This window comes from Megascapheus bottae, chromosome 13, assembly GCF_031878675.1.
Source record: "Megascapheus bottae isolate mThoBot1 chromosome 13, mThoBot2.hap1, whole genome shotgun sequence".
In the NCBI taxonomy this organism is placed as follows: domain Eukaryota; kingdom Metazoa; phylum Chordata; class Mammalia; order Rodentia; family Geomyidae; genus Megascapheus; species Megascapheus bottae.
In genome coordinates, this window is record NC_143521.1 from 17,202,070 (window position 1) to 17,227,122 (window position 25,053).

The 25,053-nt window shown below is 44.4% G+C and overlaps 1 protein-coding gene across 1 annotated transcript in view; it reads left to right on the plus strand.

The window, feature by feature from the left end:
- Positions 1–3,390: 3,390 nt before the first annotated feature.
- Positions 3,391–25,053, plus strand: part of Ppef2 (protein phosphatase with EF-hand domain 2) — a 32,456-nt gene continuing 10,793 nt past the window's right edge. Inside the window, exons 1-11 of the mRNA XM_090344021.1 lie at positions 3,391–3,445; positions 7,400–7,527; positions 7,675–7,732; positions 8,874–9,049; positions 9,981–10,095; positions 13,995–14,041; positions 15,680–15,846; positions 17,126–17,162; positions 17,249–17,398; positions 22,393–22,776; positions 24,721–24,906. Coding sequence (XP_090200147.1) covers positions 3,391–3,445; positions 7,400–7,527; positions 7,675–7,732; positions 8,874–9,049; positions 9,981–10,095; positions 13,995–14,041; positions 15,680–15,846; positions 17,126–17,162; positions 17,249–17,398; positions 22,393–22,776; positions 24,721–24,906 — 1,503 coding nt within the window. The remainder of the gene's footprint in view (positions 3,446–7,399; positions 7,528–7,674; positions 7,733–8,873; positions 9,050–9,980; positions 10,096–13,994; positions 14,042–15,679; positions 15,847–17,125; positions 17,163–17,248; positions 17,399–22,392; positions 22,777–24,720; positions 24,907–25,053) is intronic.

A 25,053-nucleotide genomic window follows, 5' to 3' on the forward strand; every position in this document is an offset into this window, starting at 1 on the left:
GGGGCTCAGACATGGCTTAGGAAACACATCTCCTAATCCCCAAGGTTTAAGAAGATTTGGAACTGGGAAGGGTGGAGACAGAAGAGAGACACTTCCGGATGCAGGAGCTGGGGCGCAGCGACACACCGACTCTACAGGGTCTCTCTTCCACTTGTCTTCCTGAGGCCTGAACTGACTGAGGCTGGGTGCCTTCGCCTACAAGGGGGAGCCCTGAGAGTTTCTCCCTGTCCCCAAACTCAGGGCAATATGTCATGGCTGCCTTTCAGGGAGAAGGTGTCCCAGGCTAAGGCTGCAGCCTATGTTTTGATTCCATTGTGTGGAAGAAATCAGATCATCGGGGAGTCCCAGAGTCAGCTCTGAAGACAGGCTCTACCTCCTGAGTCTCCTAGTGAAAACTGCCCCAGAAGGTAAGAGTGAACTTTCTAAGCCTGGAGCTCAGAACTTGGTGAGATTAAAAGAGCATTCCCTGTCCCCCCCCCCATTCCCCCCCACGGCCACCCCACATGAATTTAAACAATGGGGTTTAGGACAGAAGTCAGTGGACACCTCATCCACCAAGAGAGGGTCTTCGTGGAGTGTGTTTCAATCCTAACACCGGAGTAACCAATCCTCCTTAACTGGGCTCAGTCAGAGGAAAGAGAAATGATTACCTACCTTCTTAAAAAACAGCCCTGTAAATCCCGCCCCATGGAGGGCAGAGACCAGAGGATTGCAGTTTGAGGCCATCTCTAACAAAATAGTTGATGAGACTTTAGAAAAACAAGCCAGGGGCGGGGAGTTTAGCCTAGTGGTAGAGTGCTTGCCTAGCATGCATGAGGACCCGGGTTCAATTCCTTGGTACCACATACATAGAAAAAAAAAAGAAAGAAAGAAAGAAAAAAGAAAAACAAGCCAGGTGTAGTGGACCCTACTTGTAATCCCAGTTACATGGAAAGTGGAGGTGGAAGATCACAGACCAAGGCCGACCTAGGCAAAAGCAGAGAGCCCCTAACTTGAAAAACTACAACAGCTAGGCACTGGGGCTCACACCTGTAATCCTAGCTACCCAGGAGGCTGACATCTGAGGAACATGGTTTGAAACCAGCCTGGGCAGAAAAGTCCATGAGCCTCTTATCTCCAATTAACCACCGGAACACCAGAAGTGGTGCTGTGGCCGGAAGTGGCAGAGTACTAGCCTTGAACTGAAGAGCTCAGTGACAGCGCCCCTGCCGGGAGTTCAAGCCAAAAAGAGAAAAGAAAATTCCTGGCTTTGAACTTCAAGCCTCAGATCTGTGCTTCCTGAGTGACTAGGATTGAGCCACTGATGCCTGGCTGTGAGGTTTTATTTTAATAACTATTGTACTGCTCATCTCCATTCATATTTCTGTTGACTTCTGGTACTTTCTCTGCTAGTCTGTGGATCACTTCACCATCTTCTCCTAAATAGCCATAGGCAAGCTTCTTTGGTTATAGCCATCTCTAATTTTTTTTCTTCTTTGTAAATGTTTTGGAAAAGTATCATTTATTGGGGTTTTTTTCGTATGATAAAAAATGAAGTTAGACAAAGGTTTTATGGTTCGTGTCAGATATAGTGTCCTCACTTTAAAATAATATTACCAACTTTTTATGGGGAAGGCATGACTATATAAAAAAAGCATCTTATCCTGCCCTCTTTTTTTTGTGGGTCGTGGGACTTGAACTCTAGGCCTGGGCACTGTCCCTGAGCTCTTCAGCTCAAGACTACCACCCTACCCCTGAGCCACAGCACCACTTCCCTTTTTCTAGTGATTAATTGGAGATAAGAGTCTCACATTTGTTGAACCATGGCTGTGAACCATGATCCTCATTTCTCAGCCTCCTGAGTACCTAGGATTATAGGCCTGAGCACCGAGCATGGTTTTGTCATCTTTTTGGGATTCATATTTTTTTCTTTTTTCTTGCTTTTGCCAGTCCTAGAACTTGAACTTAAGACCTGGGCACTGTCCCTGAGCTTCTTTGTGCTCAAGTCTAGCATTCTATACAGCTCAATTTCCAGCTTTTTTTCTGAGTAGTTTATTGGACATGAGTCTCACAGATTTTCCTGCGTGGACTAGCTTTGAATTTTGAGCCTCAGCTCTCAGTCTCCTGAGTAGCTAGGATTATAGGTATGAGTCACGGGTTCCTGGCTTTATTTTGTTTTTGAGATAGGATATTGATAACTTTGCCAGATTGGTGATTCTCCTGGATCCAACTCCTGAGTATTTGGGACTCCAGACATATACCACCATACTTAGATTATAATTGGATTGTAATGTTAAGTCAGTATCTCTCATATTACTTTCTGAAAAAGAGCTGGAGAATCATTTTTGTTGTATAAAAATAAATATGGTCAAAAGTGTATTCTATTAATTTTCTCTGGATCCCTACTCTGTGTTGGTCAGGTGAGACATCCAGGGGACACAATGATAAATCTTGCTTACACTCAGACTGTTCTGAAGGACTCAGTGCATGGTAGACAAGATATGAAATAGTAGGGGGAGTTTGGCCTAGTGGTTAAAGTGCTTGCCTAGCATGCATGAAGACCCAGGTTTGATTCCTCGGTACCACATACATAGAAAAAAGCCAGAAGTGGTGCTGAGGCTCAAGTGGTAGAGCTCTAGCCTTGAGAAAGTCCAAGGACAGTGCTCAGGCCCTGAGCTCAAGCCCAGGACTGGCAAAAAAAAAAAAAGATATGAAATAGTAATGCAGCAGTCCGTGCTGGAGATGTGAGGGGTTTTCAGAGCTTAGAGAGAGGCAGGCCAAATTGTCTAGCAGAAGAGTGAGGCCAGCAGGTGAAGAGCCAGGGGTCAGCAAGAGCAAGCATTCCAGGTAAGAGCAAGCAGAGAAGTCAGGATAGGGAAAGAACCAGAGAAAGATGAGAAGTGAAATGAGGCCTTGAAGGTGGATTCTGTGTGGAATGCAGGCAATATGAGACATACGGTGAAGGTTTTAGTACCCCACTGGATATACAGGGCCAGAGTCCAGGGACATCCAAACTACATCTTGATGGGTTTTGATTGACAGTGAGTATGGCAAGGATGGTTTGAGAGTAGCTAAGGAGAATGTATGCAGCCTGCTTCTGTGAGAAAGCTGGCTGAGAGAGAGAGAGAGAGAGAGAGAGAGAGAGAGAGAGAGAGAGACATGGGCAGTGTGTGTCTAGACGGCAAAGGCTATTTCCCATAGAAAGCAGTATGGGATGGGATGACAAGTGAAGGGACTTCCGGGAGCAGCACCTTGTGGGACATGTTCTGATGCAATTCGTTGACAATTCAGCTCCATGTGAACTCACACTCTGCCTGATTCTCATGTGACAGATCCTCCTTCCTTTCTTTGGTGGCGGAATCACCCACTTGTCTGCCCCCAGTTCCACCTGCGTTCTGTGGAACGGAAAGGATGGGAAGCACTGCTTCCAGCCAACATCATTTTGCTTTTCAGAATGCAGAGAAAGGTACGTGTTTCTCACCAGATGTGCCAGCTGTGGGCCCTAGGTTCTGTATTGCATGAGGCTGGACTTTCTAGAGCAGAATTAGAACCCCGCAGCAGGAGGTGAGGGGTGATGGAGGAGGCCAGGAGGGGGTCTGACCCTTTAGCAAGAGTACATGAGAAGGGTTTTGAATGGCCGGTGTTGTGCAGCATGTAGTCTTGGTTCAAATACTGGCTCCATCATGAGATCCTTCTGTTGTTCCCTACCCTTTACACCTAGGAAAATAATAATACCTTCCTCACACATCTGTTATTAAATGAGTGTTTAGAACCATATGTAGCTCATAGTAAGCCTCCCAGTTAAGTGTTCATTAGAACCAAACTTTGGAGACGGTTTGGAACTAATTGAAAGTAAGCTATTGGTGAATTATCTGAATGTGGGAGTCATGCACTGTGGGAAGACGCTGAGATGGGGTGGGGTGTCTCAGGGGAGGTGAGTAGGACGGGGCTAGTTTTGTTTTTGTTCTTTTTCATTGTTATTATAAAGATGATGTACTGAGGGGTTACAGTTACAGAATATAAATCAGGTAAAGAGTACATTTCTTTGTGGATATTATCACTGATGGGTTTTTTTTTTTAATTGCCATTACTAGAGGTTGAACCAAGGGCTCAGGCTTGCCAGGCAATATTCTACCACTTGAATCCCAGCCCAATCCTTTTGCTTTTAGTGTGTTTTCAGAAAAGGTCTCTGTACTAACTTTGCCTTCTCTGGACTGGCACTGAGTGCCTTCCACCATCTCTCCAGTAGCTGAGATTGCAAGTGTGAACCCCCATCCTTGACGCCAAAAGAGGCCTTTATACTCTTGAAGGGCTGTTCCAAGAGCCAAAGCAAACAAAAAGTAAAATAAGAAAAAAAGCCCAAGTAGGATTTTTGAAAAGTGGCTAGAAACAGCCAAGTCCAGGGGAGAAAATCTGGAGTATAAGCCCTAACGGTCAGTATTCACATCAGAAATCTAGGTTCCAGTATGCTTTTTTTTTTTTTGGCCAGTCCTGGAGCTTGAACTCAGGGCCTGGGCACTATCCTTGGGCTTTTCTCATGGCTAGCGCTCTACAATTGAGCCACAGCACCACTTCTATCTTTTTCTGCATATGTGGTACCGAGGAATCAAACCCAGGATTTCATGCATGCTAGTCAAGCACTCTACCACTAGGCCATGCTCTCAGCCCTATTCTAGTATGCTTTAAAAGTCTATGAGGTTCTTATGCCCAAATAAACCACACACACACACACACACACACACACACACACACACACACACACACACACACACACATATGCGCGCGCATGTGCACGCACACGTGCACCAAAAATAGAGCTATGGCTCAAGTGGTAGAATGCTAGCCTTGAGCAACAAAAGCTCAGGGAAAGCATAGGCCCTGAAATCAAGCCCTAAGACCAAGAAGAAAGAAAAGGAAAAGAAGAAAATGCAGATATGAATTTTTCCCATCACCTTTTGCTATTGTGAATCTTACATGAAACACCATACATAGCAGAACATTAAAAGTATGATATGCCTGTTGCCTGAGAGTTGTTATTTTTACTGCTGCTTGTAAAACTGTGAGTAACTAAAACCCTGAGAGACCCTTCCTCCCCTTCCTCCTCCTGGACACCCATCCTAGTCCTTCGTTGGTCACCTGGTGTGCAGGCTTAGCCTACACACTCCATAGGCTGGGGCTTTCCCACTTCCTATTTTGTGTCCCAGGCCTTGTTGTTGTAATTACCTCACACCAGAACCAACTACTTCTCCAGGGTGCTGGGGTGCCATTGTTGTCATGTGAGTCCTTGTTTATAGAACTTTTCAGTGAACAAATCCACAAAATGTATTTGTTTCTAATGAATTAGTTAGTTGTGTCAGTAGCAGGACCTGAACTCATAGCTTCAGACTTCCATTTGGCTTTTCCCACTCATGGCTGGTGAGCTACCACTTGAGTCATACCTTCACTTTTGGATGGTTGGTGGTTAACTGGAGGTAAGAGTTTCATGGACTTTCCTGCCTGCACTGACCTTGAACCATGATCATTGGATTTCAGCCTTCTGAGTAGCTACGAGTATGGGTGAGATTTACCAGAGGCTGGTGCGAAACGATGTTATCCTGTATTTTACAATACCTCTTTCATTCAGTTCAATACCCGGTCCCAGATAGGGAACAGGAAGGAAGAGAGGAAGAGTTATTTATGGCCTGGAGAAGTAGGAGTGAGGATACACTGGTGGCTGGTGGCTGGCTCACTTGCCTTGGGATGAGGTTAGAGAATGGCACCATTGGGATCCACCATATTTTTGATACATCTTAACCTTTGGAGCCAGTAATAATAATGGGTGCAGCAAGATGGAGCACAGGCTCTTCCTTGGGGCCCACCTATCTCATCCCTGGTACCCAATCTAGTTCTACAAAATATAACTTCAGCTTCATCACTTATGATTTAGCAGGTACCTTGGACATATACTTTTGGCAGAAAGTACTTTGTTTCCTAGGAAACTAACTTCAGCTTTGCTTCAATCCCATAGCTTCTCTTTTCCCAGCCTACCATTATCTTTCCTCTTTAGGATGGCAGAATTCTAGCTCTCTAATCCAAGATAACAATATTAAGCCAGTCTATCTACTGTTCATAAAGCTGACTGAATGAACCCACAGGGGTGTGTGTGTGTGTGTGTGTGTGTGTGTGTGCCAAACCTAGGTGTTATGCATGCTAGAGAAGCACCCTATCGCTGAGTCATGCACCCAGGATTTCCTTCTTAAGCCAGCTTATCCAAAAATAGTCCATTCATTACCAGTATCATGTCTAGGCGCAGGGGTTTAAGAGAACTCTAGTTATGCATGAGGACAGTTCTTCCCCTCTCGGGTACGCTGCTCCCTCCACACTTGCTGTACTTGGTCAGCTTAGCATCTAAATACTGCACTCATGTTAATGGGGATTTACAAACCCATAGTGGCCTCGCAAAACTGGGGATGGACCTGGAAAGTCTCACCATCACCACGCTGGATGACATATGGAGTAAATCCTCAATTTATTGTCTTGCCAACCTTCACCTAGTCCAGCCCTTTCCCAGATGAAGAGTCAGGCCTTCTGGCTTTTTGTCTATTGTTATAATATCAAAATTCCCCCCCTTCCCCCCATCACATTTATCCTGCCCTTTAAGCATGTCAACTCCTTGCAGTCTTTCCAGTTTACATCTCCTTTCCCAAATCCTCAGATCCAGCCCTGCTATGTCTGGGTGGCAGTTTTCCCTTCTCCGTGCCTCTGTTTCCCACTATTTCAGTTCCCCACAGTCAACCACAATCTGAAACTGTGCAGTGGAAAGTCCCAGAAATCAACAACTGATACATTTCTAAGTGTTGTGCTGAACCCCGCCCCCCCAACTCAGCACATTTCACCCAGAGCTTGAGTCATCTCTTTGCTGTATAGGTACAACCATGCAGTACACGCTACCACATCCATTTCAGCACAGAGATGTCATTGCCGTTATCAGATTAACTGCAGAAGTAGATCGAATAACCCAAGGCCTGGCAATACAGAGACAACAAAGAGAAGCTATGCAATGTCCTTCTTTAAGTGAAATTTCTTGACTTAAGACCATACACTAAGCCAGACACGGTGGCTCATGCCTGTAATCCTAGCTACTCAGGAGGCTGAGATCTGAGGATCCAGATTCAAAGCCAGCCTGGGCAGGAAAGTCCATGAGATTCTTCTCTCCAATTAAGCAACAAAGAAAGCCAGGAATGGAGCTGTGGCTCAAGTAGTAGAAGCACTAGCCCTGAGCAAAAAAAAAAAAAAAAAAAAAAGCTCATGGACAGCATCCAGGCCTTCAGTGGGTAGCTCAGTGTCTGCCATCCTGTCCACTCATGGACAGTGGGAAAGGATCTGGGTCTTCTCTCTGCATCAGGGGGTCCCCGCTCACAGGCTCATATATGTGTCACAGCTTTCAAGGCAGCGGCCCTGATCCAGAGGTGGTACCGGCGCTACATGGCCCGCCTGGAGATGAGGCGACGATGTACCTGGAGCATCTTCCAGTCTATCGAGTATGCAGGCCAGCAGGACCAGGTCAAGGTGTGCTGGGAGGAGGGGCGGGGTGTCTGCTACTCTGCCTTCCAGCCTGGGGCAGCAAGGCCCAGATGCTCAAGTAACTAGTTGGGACCACTCCTGGGTTCTCCTTTCCCTCGTGTCTAAACTCCACCTCATCTGGTTATTCTGCAGCTCCATGATTTCTTCAGCTATCTCATAGATCACTTCACCCCAAGCAGCCACAGCGAGAGTAAGTGTGAACTACCATCCTCCTCCTTCTCAACGTCATGGCCATGGCCTGGGGGCGGGAAAGGGGGGGCACACAGGGACTATGACCCCAAACCTAGTGAAAGCCTGAAAATGAACAAGAGAGCTGACTAGCAACAAAATGGAATTGTATTCTAGGTTCTTCTGAAGTCATACCTGAAGACAGGAGTTTTCAGGCAAGAAGTTTATGTATCAACTACAAGAAACCCAGTGCTGGGGAGGCGGGGTGCGGGGGGAGTGGTGAATGGAGAAGGATTTAGGAAGGGGGAGGCAGCCAGCAATGGGTGGTGTACTAAGCCAACATCTGGTGGGGGAAGTCCTAGGAAATAGTGCAAAGATGGCCCAAAGATGACACCACCTGCAGGCACAGGGAACTGGAGTCTTTTTATTTGTTTTTTTTTGGGGGGGTACTAGTACTAGAACTTGAACTCAGGGCTGGAACACTATTCCTTTTTGTTCAGGGATAGCACTCTACCACTTGGGCCCAGCCCCCTACCAGCTTTTGACTGGTAAGATAAGAGTCACGAGGACTTTTCTATCCAGGCTGGCTTCAAACTGCAATCCTTAGATCTCAGCCTCCTGAGTAGTTAATATTACAGGTGTGGGCCGCCTGTGTGTGGCATCTTTATGTCAGCTGCGCAGTCATTGGTTGAAGGCTGATGGGAGGGCAGGGCCAGAGGTTGCAGACTTTCCAGTCTCTTTGGCCTATGCTTAGGGGCCTCTTCAGCCTAGCAAGGGAGCCCAGGGGTTAGATAGGAGGAGTTTGGGGTAGCTGGGAATGTTCTAAGCCTCTGTACTCACTGAGCTCACTGTGAACCCCTGCAGACCCTCCCCTCTTGACTCTGCACTGTTCTCCCGACAAGGAACCCACGCTTCTACCTTTCTGTCCTTTCTCACTTAGACCAATGTTAAACCTCCCAAGTCAAGATAGAGCAGACACCAGCTAGTCTGAGTTTCCTTTCCTCTTGCCAAGTCTCCTCTGTATTTATTTCCCTTTCCCTTTTCCATCTCTCTCCTGGGCTGGAGCTGATGCCAGAATGGCCAGGTACCATTCCACCACATCCCAGGCAAGACCAATTCACCGGTGGGACCAAAGGCTGACCCACTTCTCTGTGTGGACTTAGGGGACTTCCTGAACCGCATGCTCATGGAGGAGAGAGTGCTCCAGGCCTCGGAGATGGACAGATGCAGTGACTACGAGTCCATAGAGGTGCCAGACAATTACAGGGGCCCCCACCTCTCCTTTCCACTCCTTCCCGACCATGCAACTGCGCTGGTGGAAGCATTCAGGCTGAAGCGAGTAAGTTCACCTATGAGTCCCGGACCTACCGTCTCACCTCGTATGGGGGAAGAATGGTCCTGAACTGAGGGTATTTGGGCCATGCAGAAGCTAGAGAGAAGGTGCTGTCCAGCTGTGTTTTATGCTGTATGCATGTGGGGGAGCAGGCTGAGGCTTGAACTCAGGGCCTGAGCATTCTCCCTTAACTTTTTATGGTAGATGATCTATCATTCGAGCCATAGATCTCCTTTTGGCTTTTTGTCGGATAATTGGAGATGAGAGTCTCATGGACTATTCTGCCCAGGCTGGCTTTGAACCACAATCCTCAGGTCTCAAGTCTCTTGAGGAGCTAGGATTATAGGAGTGAACCACGGGTACAACTGGCAACATGTCCGTTTGCGGGTAGCACCCTGCCAAGGCACGGGGGATTGGTAGAGAACAAGAAAGACACAAATTGGTGCCTTCACATTGGCAAACTTTCTAGTGGGGAGGCATATAACAAATAATAGATAACAATAAGCAAGCCGATGTGTCGTCTACAGAATGATGAGAAGTTACAGAAAATAATCAATTTAAGACTGGGAAACTGAGCAGGACTGCAAATTCAAGGCCAGCCTGAGGTATGAGTCTGTTTCCAAACCGGGAATGAAGGAAAGAAAGCTAAGTTGTGAGCAAGAGAGATAGCAATTTTACTAAGTGGCTAGGAAGGCAGGTGATGGTTGAACAAAAGTCCAAGGATGTAAGAGCTACTGCTTGTGGGGAACTAGGAAAGGAATGTTCTAGGCAGGGACAGCAAGTAGAAAGGCCCTGGGGCAGGACCTTCCCTGGGCTGTTCAGGAACCTCAGGAAGGAGGGCTGTGGATTCGGGGGAAACACAGTGGGGCTGTTTGGAGACGTTAGCAGGCGAGGCCTGCAGGATGGCTTCCGTCCTCCCTCTTCTTCCTCCTAGTAGCAGCTCCATGCTCGCTATGTGTTGAATCTTTTGTGTGAGGCCAGGAAGCACCTGGCACAGCTGCCTAACATCAACCGGGTCTCAACCTGCTACAGCGAGGAGATCACAGTGTGCGGTAAGAGCCTGGGCAAAGCTTTCCTCTGGGAGTCTCACTTGCCAGGGCACCCTGTGGGTGGAGAGCAGGAGGAAGAAGGGCCTGTCTATCCTCAGGGAGACAGCCAGTCTCACACCTTCTCATACCTTGTTTGCTCTCCCTTTACTTCAAGGAGACTAAGCCCCTTCTTTATCTTGCCAAGCAACTCAAAGGAAGGCCAAGCTCACATGTTCCACTTAGGGGGGAAAAAATCACTGCAGACCCTGTTAGAAGGCAACTTGTTTATTGGTATTTGAGCAAAGCCCAATGCCTACAGTGCTATTTCCTCCATGCACATCCACTCTTCTTGCAGAGAGAAGTCCATGTCCTTATGCTTTTATGTGCTTGGGTGATACTGGAGATGGAACTCAGGATCAATTGAGAATCTCCACCACTGGCGCCATGCGCACAGCTTTGCATTCTCTATTTTTCAAATAGGGCCTTTATTCCTGTGACCGGCCTGAATGGCACTCTTCTATTTGCATTCCCTACAGTACCTGGGATGGCAGGCAACTGCCACTGTGCCCAGCTCTCTATTGGTTGAGATCGAGGTCTTGTGAACTTTGTGCCTGGGTTGGCTTTGAACTGTGATCCTCCTAATCTCATCTTCCTCAGTGGCTTGGATGACAAGTTTGAGCTATCAAACTTGTGGCTTCTTAGGCTTTCACTGAGAGCCAGCATCCACACAGACCTGTGCCTGTTCCTCAGTAGTGTGAGTCTTAACATATCAGGACTTGTGAATGAGCATAGCAAAAACATACACACTGGTATATATTGTTTGGCCCTCAGGAACCTTAAATTTTAAGGCCAGTGTTCCAAATAAAATTGAGAAGAAAGTGGTACTCATTAAAAAAAAGTGTCTGGGCTGGGAGTGTGGCCTCTTGCCTAGCATGCATGAAGACCTGGGTTTGATTCCTCGGTACCACATACATTGAAAAAGCTGGACATGGTGCTGTGGCTCAAGTGGTAATGCACTAGCCTTGAGAAAGTCCAAGGACAGTGCTCAGACCCTGAGTTCAAGCCCCAGGACTGGCAAAAAAAAAAAAAAGTCTGAGCTTCTGGTCTCACGAAGGTAATCTGTGAAGTGCAAGGGCTGTGTGAGGGGCCTGAGCTCTCAGAAATGAGAGCAGGCCACCTCGTCAGAGCAGGCTATTCCCAGTAACTCCATCCTCCTGCCGGCCAACCCAGGTTGTCTTCGGATTTGATTCTCTTGTCTCAGTCTGTCAGTGCTTTCTATCAGGAGTTGCAAACGTTAAGCCTTCAGTGTCTATTTTTTTTTTTCCAGTCCTGGGCTTGAGCTCAGGGCCTGAGCACTGTCCTTGGACTTTCTCAAGGCTAGAGCTCTACCACTTGAGCCTCAGCACCACTTCTGGCTTTTTTGTATGTATGTGGTGCCGAGGAATCGAACCCGGGTCTTCATGCATGCTAGGCAAGCACTTTAACCACTAGGCCAAACTCCCGGCCCAGCCTTCAGTGTCTAAAACAAATACATCAACAAAGAAATAAAAGATTGGAAAAAACATATTGTACATGAGATTGTCCTTCCTCTTTTTTTTTTTCCCCTTTTTTATTTTTTGAGCCCAGGAACTTAGTCCTCTTACTTCAGTCTCCAGCACTCTGTGATACAGACTTTTGCCACATATCTGGCTGAGTTTCTTTATTCTTAGTTTCCTAAAGCTTTTTTCTTAATTAAAGAATTTATTAACATTGATTTTTACATCATATTTCTTTTTTTTGCATTTTTTATTGTAATTAGTAAAAGGGTTACATGATATTTGCCAGATAGAAGGTACATTAATTCACGTACATTGATACCCTTTCACATGTCTTGGTACCCATTTCCCTCCCCCCCTTTTACATCATATTTCAAATGACATGTTTAACAAACAAGTATTCAGGAAGGGAATCTCTGTATACAATCACTAGCACTTAGATTTTAGAACATAATTAAAATTAGGTTGAGGGTTTGTATGTCATAGATACATATTAATCTGTGTAATAAACCATTGTGTCTATAGAGTCGTAAGTTTTTATGTCTATGCAGTTGTGTTTATATTTCCAATACCCTGTCCATAGCATTGGGTATGCAAATAAAGAGTACTCGCTCTTGTACTGTTTGGATCTAGTAGCCGCATATTAAGGATACCATGCACCTTTTGAAAGCCTTTACTGTTTCTTTTGGGGGGGGCGGGGGTGGTATGCCAGTTCTGGGGCTTGAACTCAGGGCCTAAGCTCTGTCCCTGAGTTTTTGTGCTCAAGGCTTGCACTCTACCACCTGAGCCACAGCTCTATTTCTGGCTTTTTGTTGCTTAATTGGAGATAAGAGTCTCAGGAACTTTCTTGCCCAGGTTAGCTTTGGACCTTGATTCTCAGATCTCGTTTCCTGAGTAGCTAGGACTGCAGGCATAAGCCACTGGTGCCTGGCCCTAAAATGATTAATTTTCACAGGAGAACTTTTTTTATTGTAATGTATAGAGGAGTCATAGTTATAGTCCCCAGATAGAGGGTACAACACTTCTCACACATTGACACCCCCTTTCATGTTTTTTTCCCCATTTCCCTTCCTCATTCCCTCCCTTCATCTTGTTTTTCCCCCTTCTGTTTCTTATTTCAAATAAACAAATAAATGTATATACAATATATCAGGTAACAAAGTCAGATACAGTAACAATATGAGATTAACCAAAGGGCAAAATAAGAGAAGAGAAATAGTATCATATATTAAGAACAATAATCACATAATATAAAGCTCTTGTTTCCACATCCTGGAGATCCTTTCATTTAGCCTCATCCTATATGGCCTTATGTATTTAGGTTTTGTTCTATTGTAAATCTCTTCTAGTAGAGCCCAAGGTTTCTATTGATTATGACAAACGAGGGAAACCATTGAGCCTAAGTTCCTTTGAGTCTGGCTTACTTCACTTAATATGATTTTTTCTAAGTCTTTCCATTTCCTTACAAATGGGGCGATGTCATTCTTTCTGATGGCAGCATAGAATTCCATTGTGTACAAATACCACATCTTGTTGATCCACTCATCAACTGAGGGACATCTAGGTTGGTTCTATATCTTTGCTATGGTGAATAGTGCTGCAATGAACATTGTTGTGCTAGTGGATTTAGTATGTCCTTGTTTCTGTAAGATTGGGTAAATGCCAATTAATGGAATTGCTGGGTCATAGGGGAGTTCTACGTTTAATCTTTTGAGGAACTGCCATACTGCCAACAGTGTAGTAGTGATCCCTACAGGAGAACTTTTTCATGAGAAAAAAAAATTAAATTACCAGAATTCCAAAATAAAATAAAGTCAGTGTTCCAACATTTGAAAATTAGAAAATTTTATATTAAAATTTTCTAGATTTTGCAATTTTTCTTCAAAAATCTCCTACTACTAGCAGCTTCCTACTTCAGCTAAAGCTTGGAATTTCCCTTCCTGATTACAATCCTGCATGGCGCTCTTCCATTTTTTACTTCAGTAGAGGATAATCATGCAGAAAAAATGTCATACTTTCTGTTTTCAGTGTTAACTCTTCAATCAGGGCAATTAACGTGTATAGGACATATAGAAAAATGAGTGATTTTTTTTTTTCAGTCCTGGGGCTTGAACTTAGAGCCTGGGCACTGTCCTTGGGCTTTTGTCAAGTCTAGTGCTCTACCTTTGAGCCACACAGCACTACTTCCTGGCTTCTTCTGTGTATGTGGTACCGAGGAATCGAACCCAGGGCTTCATGCATGCTAGGCGAGCATTCTACCACTAGGCCATACTCCTAATCCAACTGTTGGTTTTTAAAATTTAGATATTTCCAGATACAGTATTTTCTTTGTTAACAGGGGAAAAATGAAAACAGTGGATCAGAATTGATATTCTTTTTTTTTATTAGGAGATTTACACGGCCAGTTGGATGACTTAATATTTATATTTCATAAGGTATGAACATTCAAATTAAGTTCTTTCTTTGCTCTGATGCTTAATGTACTAATCCAAATATAATATCTAATGAGAAAATGGTTAACTATTACTTGCACTTTTTTTAATTTTTTTTATTGTAATTAGTAAAAGGGTTACATGATATTTGCCAGATAGAAGGTGCATTAATTCATATACATTGATACCCTTTCACATGTCTTGGTACCCATTTCCCTCCCCCCTACTTGCACTTTTTAAATATTATCAAATAATATTTCTTTCTATCTGGTAAATACACATAGTCAGCATTCCATTCCATTCCAGTATATTTTTTTGAAAGTTTTTTTATTAAAGAATTTATTAACATTGATTTTTACATCATTTTTTAAATGACAAGTTTAACAAATGAGTGTTCAAGGAGGCAATCTCTATTTACAATCACTGGGACTTAGTATTTAGAACTTAATCAAAATTAGGCTAAGGGTTTGTATGTCATAGAAACATATTAATTTATGAAATAAAACATTATGTCTATATCATTCCAGTATATTTTATAAGTGTTTAACAAATACAGTGTCAGCTAAATAAATAGGATTATTCAACAATTGATTTTTTTTCAAAATAAAGAAAATTGGTGCTGGGCCGGTGGCTTGTGTCTGTAATTTTAGCTACTCAGGAGGCTGAGATCTGAGGATCATGGTTCAAAGCCAGCCCAGACCCTAAAGTCCAAGAGACTCTTATCTCTAATTAACCATCAGAAAACTGGAAGTGGTGCTGTGGCTCAGGGGGTAAGGCGGTAGCCTTGAGCTGAAGAGCTCAGGGACAGTGCCCAAGCCCAGAATTCAAGCCCCATTACTGTCAAAAAAAAAAAAGAAAGAAAGAAAAAATTGAGAGAGCTGGGCATGTGGTTTACTGGTAGAGCGCTTCCTTTGTGTGCATGAAGCCCTGGGTTCCATTCCTCAGTACCACAGAAACAGAAAAAGCCAGAAGTGGTGCTGTAGCTCAAGTATTAGAGTGTTAGCCTTGAGCTAAAGAAACTCAGGGACAGTGCCCTGAGTTCAAGCTCCAGGACTGGCAAGGCTTAGAGAGAGAGAGAGAGAGAGAGAGAGAGAGAGAGAGAGAGAGAGAGAGAGAGAGAGAGAGAGGAAAATTGATCACTGTCAAAGGAACCAAAAATCTGCGTTCATATTTTAACCTCCAAATATATAACATATAACACAGTATATGCATGCTTTATTACTATAATACTTTATATACATGCTATATTTCCAAAGAATTTCTCCATGTGTTATTTTGTCGATAACTCCTAGAAATCAATAACACCTTACACACTACCACCACCACCACCACCACCATGCAGAGGGAACTGAAAGCTGGCCTTGAGCTCACACAAGTCCATATCTTTGCTTCCCACCACGTGGCTGCACTGTGGCTTAGTGTTCAGATGAGCATCTCAAAGCCTCAGCCTCACTGGAGTGGAACTAGAACACAATGGAAGATGTTTCCATCTTCTGTTGACATTTCATCCTCGGAGGAACCCACAGAGCACAAACCAGGCCGTAGATCTGATGGGATGCTCAGATACCCACTGACTTTAACCTGAGCTCTTCTTCCTCTCCTCCCATTGGCTCTTCATGGACTGATCTCTCGGTTGGAAAGAATGGCCTCCCATCGCCAGAGCGGGCCTATGTGTTCAATGGTGACTTCGTGGATCGAGGCAAGGATTCAGTAGAGATCCTGATGGTTCTTTTTGCCTTCATGTTGGTTTACCCCAAAGCATTCTATCTTAACAGAGGAAACCATGAGGACCATATGGTGAATTTACGGTACTAGCCAAAACATGCTTGAGTATTTGTTGTTTGCTTGTTGCAATTGAAAGACATTATTTTGCCATTAGATACTTTTTTAAAGTAGTTTTCTGATTTCTGAAACCAGAACACAATAAGGTTGTAAAAAATAAGGTTGCATTAGGACATGTGGGAGCTAGGGCACGGTTGAGGTGGTGGAGGACTTGTACAGTAGTGAGTACAAGACCCTACAAAAAAAAGGAAGAAAGAGGGTGGGGAGTTTGGCCTACTGGTAGAGTGCTTGCCTAGCATGAACAAAGACCCAGGTTCAATTCCTCAGTACCACATACATAGAAAAAGCCTGAAGTGGTGGGGTGGCTCAAGTGGTAGAGTTCTACCCTTGAGAAAACCCAAGGACAATGCTCAGGCCCTGAGTTCAAGCCCTGGACTGGCAAAAAAAAAAGTCTCATGGACTTTCCTGGCCAGGCTGGCTTTGAACCATGATCCTCAGACCTCATCATCCTGAGTTAGCTAGGTATAAAACACTGGCATCTGGTGAGAATTAAAACACACACACACACACACACACACACACACACACACACACACACACCACATGGAAGAAAGAAAAGGTGGGCAGCAATATAGAGAAACAAAAGGAAAGATCTCATACTTTCTCACCTAAAGATAATTTATAATTGTCTCTCTATTTTTTTTCATTTTCTATAAGCCATGGGATTTGAATTCAGGGCCTGGGCGATGTCTGTGAGCTTTTAGGCTCAAGGCCAGCACTCTACCACTTTGAGCCACAGCTCCACTTTTTGGCAGTTGATAAGAGCCTCATGGATTTTCCTCCCTGGCTGGCTTTGAACCATGCTCGTAAGATCTCATCCTCCTGAGTACCTAGGATTCTAAGCATGAGCCACTGGTGTCTAGCTCTCAATCTCAATTTTTAGTGTTTTTTTTAATCAGCATACAATGATTGTATAATGGGGTAAGGTGTATTATGACTTTTCCATACATTTATGCAATCTATCTGAATCAAACTCAGATACATCACTCTCCACCATCTCTTCTCCAGACATTTTAGGTACATACATCTAGAATATGCATTTTTAGAAAATATACAACCTTGTCAGGCCTAAAGGAGGGCTCAAGTGGTAGAGTACTTACTTGTCTAACACATGATAGGCCTTGGGGCTCCTGAGTTCGAAGCCCCAGTCCACCAGAACAAACAACTAAGAAAGAAGGGAAACAAATGTGATCACATCCTAACTACTGTCACTGAATTTAATATCTGCTTGAATTTAATATCTAGATATGGCTTCACCAAGGAAGTAATGAATAAATATAAGGTATGCTATCTTTAAAAATGAACATTTCTCCCAGTTCAAGGAAGTAGAGTGAGTTATTTGAAATTTGACATTAATATTATTTTCAGACACATGGAAAGAAAATATTAAGAATTCTTCAAGATGTTTTCTGTTGGCTTCCGTTGGCTACACTAGTTGATGAGAAAGTCCTGATTCTTCATGGTGGGGTGTCGTGCCAGACTGACCTGGAGCTTTTGGCCAAACTAGACAGACACAAGGTACTCATTAAGAAAATAATGCCAGTCTCACCTTATTGTCCAATTTCGCTGCCAACATAAAATAAATATCATCTTGTATGCCTACTCTTACTGACTACTGAGAGTCAGTAGCATAAGGAAAAATTTACAATCGGGTTCATGGAGTGAGGACACTGTAATAGATTAGTAATGCCTACCATGGCATGCTCAAGGAAAGTGGAAACCACTGCTATTTATTTGTCATCTTGGATCTACATAATGCTTCTAAAGGTTTTTATGACTAAGCTGGAATTTTAACCTAGGGCCTTATACTTCCGGGGCAGGTCTGCTACTACTTGAGCCACACCTCCAGCTCCCTAGACTAGATAATCAAGGTTGCTGGTCTTAGGGCCTATCTATCAATCCTGGATATGACGCCATGTAGATTCATGACTAAAAGCTAAGTTATATGTCCTTGTGCACCAAAATTCAACATTCAGAGAGAGAGAGAGAGAGAGAGAGAGAGATAACTTTTTTTGGCCAGTCCTGGGGCTTGAACTCATGTCCTTGGGCTTTCTCAAGGCTAGAACTCCACCACTTGAGCTATAGCACCACTTCCGGCTTTTTCTATGTATGTGGTACCAAGGTATCAAACCTGGGTCTTCATGCATGCTAGGCAAGCACTCTACTACTAGGCCAAACTCCCGGCCCAAGGGATGAACTCTTTGGCAGATGTGTGAGGGGCATTCGCAACCATCAGTGGTTCCTTCCAACCCTTCTTCACAAAACCCTACTAACCTGCAATCTCAATATTCTTGAAGGAAGTGTGAGCCCAAGGGATCTAAACCCAGTTCTTAATGTTTCCCTCATTAATTCCACATGCCACCTGGAATCTAGTTATTTTGAACTTCCACACTAATTATATCTTTCAAACATTCTGTTCAGCTATATCTCTGACTAAAGGAAAAACATGGATTTATCTTATGAACTCATATCGCGTCATTGAAAACACACAAGTAAGAAGAACTTTGGAACAGGTCTTTATGGCTTGGCAAAAGCGAACTTCCTAATACTTGTGTTGCAGTACAGAGGGGATAAAGTCTGGCGATCCCTTTTGTACTAAATGATGCTGTTTCCTAGGAGTGGTATAAAGATTCATCAATTATTGCAAGTGCCCAGAATAGACCTATTTGGCAAGGGCTCTAATAGATCCCTAGTCTCCTTAAGAACCAAAGTTAGAGGCCAGGAATGTGGCCTAGTGGTAGAGTGCTTGCCTAGCATGCACAAAGCCCTGGGTTCGATTTCTTGGTACCACATACACAGAAAAAAGCCAGAAGTGGTGATGTGGCTCAAGTGATAGAGCACTAGCTTTGAGAAAAACTCAAGGACAGTGCCCGGGCCCTGAGTTCAAGCCCCAGGACTGGCAAAAAAAAAAAAAAAAAAAAGCTAGCTGGATGCCAGTGGCTCATGTCTGTAATCCTAGCTACTCAGGTCACTGATGTCTGAAGGTCACAGTTTGAAGCCAGCCCAAGAAGGAAGCTCTGGAAGACTCTTTTTTTTTCTTTTTTTTTTATTGTAATTAGTAAAAGGGTTACATGATATTTGCCAGATAGAAGGTGCATTAATTCACATACATTGATACCCTTTCACATGTCTTGGTCCCCATTTCCCTCCCCCCCACACCCCCCACCCGTCTTGGTTTTCCCCCCTTCCCTATCAAATTTCAAATATCCAAATACAAATAAATTCAATATATCAGATAACAAAGTGAGATACTATACCAATATGAGATAACCAAGGGACAGCAAAGGAGATGAGAGACAACATAGTACATTAAGGACAACAATCATTCATTATATGGCTTTTGTTTCAATATCCTGGAGGTCCTTTCAATTAGCTTCACATTATATGGCCTTATGTATCCAGATTTTGCTCTATTGCAGATCTCTGCTAGTAGAGCCCAAGTCTGTAAGACTCTTATATTCAATAAATTACTCAAAAAAGCTGGAAGTCCCTGGTTTGGGGATGAGAGTAATATTAGCTTCATAAAATGAGTTTGGTATTGCTAAAAAAAAAAAAAAGCTGGATGTGGCACTGTGGCTCAAATGGTACAATGCTTGCCTTGAGCCAAAGCAGCTCAGGGACGGCGCCCAGGCACGGATTTTAAGCCTGGGTACACAAACAAACAAAAACAACCAAAAAACAAAGCTAGGGAAGCCAGGCACTGGTGGCTCACGCTTGTAATCCCAGCTATTGAGGAGGGTAAGACCTGAGGATCATGGTTCAAAGCCAGCTCAGGCAATAATGGAGTTGTGTGTCAAATTGGTAGAGTGCTACTAGTCTTGGAGCACGAAGGCCTCGGAGAGTACCCAGGCCATCAGTTCAAGCCCCACAACCAAAACTGAACATTAAAACAAGAAGCAAAGCTAGGTATACTGCTTAGAGTCCCTAGTAGTACCCTTAAAGCTACCTGAGAGTGGAAGGGGTGGGTCTGAAGGACTGTCCTTCACTTAACACCTGGATGGAGACGAGGGTGGTTATGAATCACTTCACATTGCCTGGTCTTTCTCTATGCCCAAGACTGACTGGAGGTGATTAATGCTTGTCTAATGCTTGGGAAAACCTCTGTTGTGGCCTATGTAATGTGGCTTTCCCTTTGACCCTCATTCAGCTCCATGACCCCTCTTCCAATGTTCTTGTTCTTGGTTCTTGTCCTAAGCCAGTTCACTCTGGATGTGACTTTCATGTCCGATGGTCCTTAGATCTATCTGAAGAAACTGCTCACACTCACAGACTTCCCTTTATGAGCCAGACCTCCACCAACATCCTTAGGGAAATCATCTCCCTGGGCTTTTACCTTAAGTGTCAAGCATGCCAGGAATGCTTTCTGCTTTTGCTCAATGTTACCTGCTGGTCTGACCTATGCCCTATGCCTTTCCCATGGTCAGTGTCCATTCTGGATTCTTTTTTTTTTTTCTTCTGTACAGAAGTATTGGGGATTGAATTCAGGTATTAGCATATTGAGCAAGTGCTCTACTGTTTAAGCCATGCTCCCAACCCTTTTTGTTTTAGTTTGGTTTTCAGACAAGGTCAGTTTGGTTTTCAGACACGGTCTCATACTTCTGCTCAGATCAGCCTTGGGCTGTAACTCTTCTGTTCCCCCATCTGGGATTCCAGACATGCACCCCCATCCTAGGCCCCTCTATGTTCTTGATCTAGTTCCAGCTCTACAATGACTGTGTGTTTGTGAGAAAGACTATACTTAATCTTTTTTGGCAAAATTATGTTTATGTCCAGACTAAAAAGCCCTCTCCCTCCCTGTCTCTCTCTTGTCCTTTCTCAAAAGTTAAGATAATGGCAACAGTAGCATTCCCCATTGAGGGCTGACTCCCTGATGATAAGAATCAGGTTTTTCCTATTATTTTTCTACCACACACAGTGGTTCTTTCTAAACTGCCGAAGATACACTCTAAGGCTCTCAGTGGATATCACAAACCTCATACACATGGATATTGTGTGTTTCTTCTGCACATCCTGTAGCACAGGCATATAGTACCAGAACTAATCTTCCTTTCATCGTTTATGATCCTGAACCTCTTTTGCACTTCTTGTTTGTTTTGTAGTCACGGGGCCTGAACTCACAGGCTGGGCACAGTCCCTGAGCAATTTTGCTCAAGGCTAGTGCCCTATCACTGTGAGCCAGGGCACCACCTCCAGTTTTCTGGTGGCTGATTGGAGATAAGAGCGTCATGGATTTTCCTGCCCTGGCTGATTTTGAACTTCGATCCTCATATCTCAGTAGCTAGGATTACAGGCATGAGCCACTTGTGCCTGGCTATCTTATACTTTTTTTTTATCAAGTAAAATAAGGACTTCTTGAACAAAGCATTGTGACACTCTGACAGCCTGTCTGGCAACCCAGACTAAGTGACTAACACCTAACTCGTGGGTAGCATATACAGCTTGGATGCAGTGGACCAAGCAATGAATGATTCTCATCACAGGCAGGATGGGGTGGGAGGGTATGCTACTCAGAGAAGCACACAGTTCAAAAGCAATTCTTGCGTATTACTGGAATTATATATCCAGTATCATTGGAGCACAGTGGACTGCAAGTAACAGAAACCATAGAAGGAGAAGCCATGAGGGGCCAGGAGTTTGGCCTAGAGGTAGAGTGCTTACCTACCATACATGAAGACCCAGGGTCAATTCCTCTGTCCCACATACATAGAACAACTAGAAGTGGTGCTGTGTCTCAAGTGGTAGAGCTCTTAACCTTGAGAAAGCCCAAGGACAATGTTCAGGCCCTGAGTTCAAGCTCCAGGACTGGCAAAAACAGAAAAGAAGAAAAAATGGGAAGCCATGCTCTAAGCACTTTCTTCTTTTCTGTCTTAACATCTGGGGAACAACTGACAGCATAAAGGCTTGCCTTTCTGAGGGATGGCTATCCCTTCCTCTTTGTCTCTAAGCATCTTCCTAGAGAGAAAACAATGACCTAACTGAATGTTTATCAAATTCTCATTAGCAAAGGACTAGGTTTTATGATTTTCTAATTCATCCCAGAAAATGAAGTTCAAACAAAAGACAGACGCCAACCAATCTATGTTTGTCATGGCAATATTACCTGGCTGTTAGAATGTCTAAATTTGTTTCTTGCCAGGCAGTGGTGGCTCAAGCCTGTAATCCTAGCTACTACTCAGGAGACTGAGATCTGAAGGTCGCAGTTCAAAGCTAGCCTGGGTACTAAAGTCCGTGACTCTTTTATCTTTAATTAACCATCAGAAAACTGGAAGTAATGTTGTGGCTCAAGGGGTAGGGCGGTAGTCTTGAGCTGAAGAGTTCAGTGACAATGCCCAGGTCCAGAGTTCAAGTCCCACTACTGACAAAAAAAAAAAAAAGCAAATCTGTTTCTTATCACGGGCATAGAGAAAGCACTTGTCTGTAAACCCCAATATTTAGGACTGACTGGGTGCTAAAGTGTTACTCAGGAAGGATTTACCACCTAATTCCAGCTCTGTTTTTTTTCACATGTTTAGATTGTTTCTACCATGAGATGCAACATGAGAAAAGAAAATGAGAAGCAGGCAGAGAAGAGAAAAAGTAACCAGACAAGCTGTGCACAGAAACCCACCCCATGGTTTCTTCCGCAAAGCCATTCTCTCCCCTCATCGCCCTTTCACCTTGGCTCCAACAAGACACCCAAGGCCAGCCGGTCTTGCAGCATCCCCTGCACTATTCCTCTTCACTGCAGGGAGCTGTCCCGACAGTTGTGGCGCTCTGTGGACCTGGAGCTGGAGCACTGCCGCCAGGAAGCTGGCTTCCCAGTGATCAGACAGAAGGAGGAGTCCTTGGCCCTGGCCTGTGAAGTAGACAGTGATACTGGAGAGCACCTGGAGCCCATATACGAGGAGTGGAGGCAGGTGGGTTGTGACAGAGGCTTGAATATGGCTTCTAGCAGCAGTGGCCCACCCCTCCTTCCACGTAAATTCAGGGTATGTTTCTCCTTCCATGTATGTTTTAGGATTTACCCCTCCTTCTTCCCCTAGGGGTTAGAATACCCCCAGAAGAAGCTGGGTGCCAGTGGCTCACGCCTGAAATCCTAGCCTGTCAGGATGCTGAGATCTGAGGCTCAAGATCCAAATCCTGCTCCGTGGGGCCGGGAGTGTGGCCTAGTGGTAGAGTGTCTTGCCTAGCATGCACGAAGCCCTGGGTTGGAGTCCTCGGAACCACATACGTAGAGGGAAAGTTTTTTTTTTTTTTTTTTTGCCAGTCCTGGGCTTGAGCTCAGGGCCTGAGCACTGTCCTTGGCCTTTCTCAAGGATAGAGCTCTACCACTTGAGCCTCAGCACCACTTCCAGCTTTTTTGTATATATGTGGTACCAAGGAATCGAACCCGGGTCTTCGCTCATGCTAGGCAATCACTTTAGCCACTAGGCCAAACTCCCAGCCCCCACATACATAGAGAAAGCTGGAAGTCGTACTGTGACTCAAGTGATAGAGCTCTAGCTTTGAGAAAGCCCAAGGACACTGCCCAGACCCTGAGTTCAAGTCCCAGGATTGGCAAAACAAAACAAAACAAAAGCCAGTCTAGGCACTAAAAATCTCTGAGACTCTAATCCTCAATTAATGGCCAGAAAACCGAAAATGGTGCTGTGGTTCAAGTGGTAGGGCGGTAGTCTTGAGCTGAAGAGGTCAGGAACATCGCCCAATTCCAGAGTTCAAGTCCCACAACCAACAACAACAACCAAAAAAAAAAAATAATAATACCCCAGAAGAACATTTACCCTAAAAATCATATCATATGTCTTCATGCTTCATAAATGGTAGAAAAGTAGTTTAGCAATTAAGCTTCAACAGATAAGGTTAGCTGTAATCAATGAGATACTAGTAATGTGCTATTTCTTTTCTGTGTGTGTGTGTGTGTGTGTGTGTGTGTGTGTGTGTGTGTGACGGGGGGGGGTGGAGACAGAGACAGAGAGAGAGAGACAGAGAGACCTGTGGGACCTGAACTCAGAACCTGGGCATTATCCCTTAATATTTTCACTCAAGGCTGGTGCTTTACTACTTGAGCAACCTCTCCACTTCCATGTTTATTTTGTATGTGTGGTTAATTGGGAATAAAAATCTCATGGACTTTCCTCTCAGGGTGATCTTCAAATCTCAGCCTCCTGAGTAGCTAGGACTACGAAGCGACACAGAGAGGTATCAAGGTACCTTCTCTCACAGCTATAAGTTGTCTATTTGGGCTTTAATACCAATTTAGAATATAGCTTTTTCTGTGTGTGCTGGTCTTGGGGTTGAACTCAGGTTCTGGACACTGTCCCCTAGCTTTTTGCCCAAGTCTAGTACTCTACCACTGGAGTCAAACTCAACTTACAGCTTTTTGGAGGTTAATTGGAGATCAGAGTCCCTCACAGACTTTTCTGCATGGGCTGGTTTCAAACCATGATCCTCAGATCAGCCTCCTGAGTAGCTAAGATGATAGATATGAGCCCTCAAGGCCTGGCCTCATGCATGAGAATCGATTCACTTGGTTTTTTGTTGTTGTTGTTTGTTTGTTTGTTTCTGCCAGTCCTGTGGCTTGAGCTCAGGGCCTGAGCATTGTCCTTGGGCTTTCTCAAGGATAGCACTCTACCACTTGAGCCACAGCACCACTTCTGCCTTTTTCTATGTATGTGGAGTGCTGAGGAATCGAACCCAGGTCTTCGTGCATGCTAGGCAAGCACTCTTACCACTAGGCCAAACTCCCAGCCCCAATTCACTTGTTTTTATTCAGGTATGCCGGTCGTCTCTGTCCTTTGCTCATCCCGGGCGGCTCTCCTGTGTGTTCCTCTGAGTGAACACGAGTGTCTTGGTCTTTCAAGGTGGTGGACATCCTATGGAGTGACCCTATGGCTCAGGAGGGCTGCAAGGCCAACACCATTCGAGGAGGAGGCTGTTACTTTGGGCCAGATGTGACAGAACAGCTGCTGCAGAAATATAAGCTGCAATTGCTGATCCGTTCCCATGAATGCAAACCTGAAGGCTATGAATTCTGCCACAACCGCAAGGTGAGTGGAGCCTCCATGCTGGGACTGTTTGTGGGTCACAGAACGGGCCCAAAGAGCATCTCCAGCTGTGCCTTACCCACTTGTGCCAAGCAACCTGACAATCCTTGATTGTTTTTTATTGTTACTATAAAAGTAACAATTTTCCCC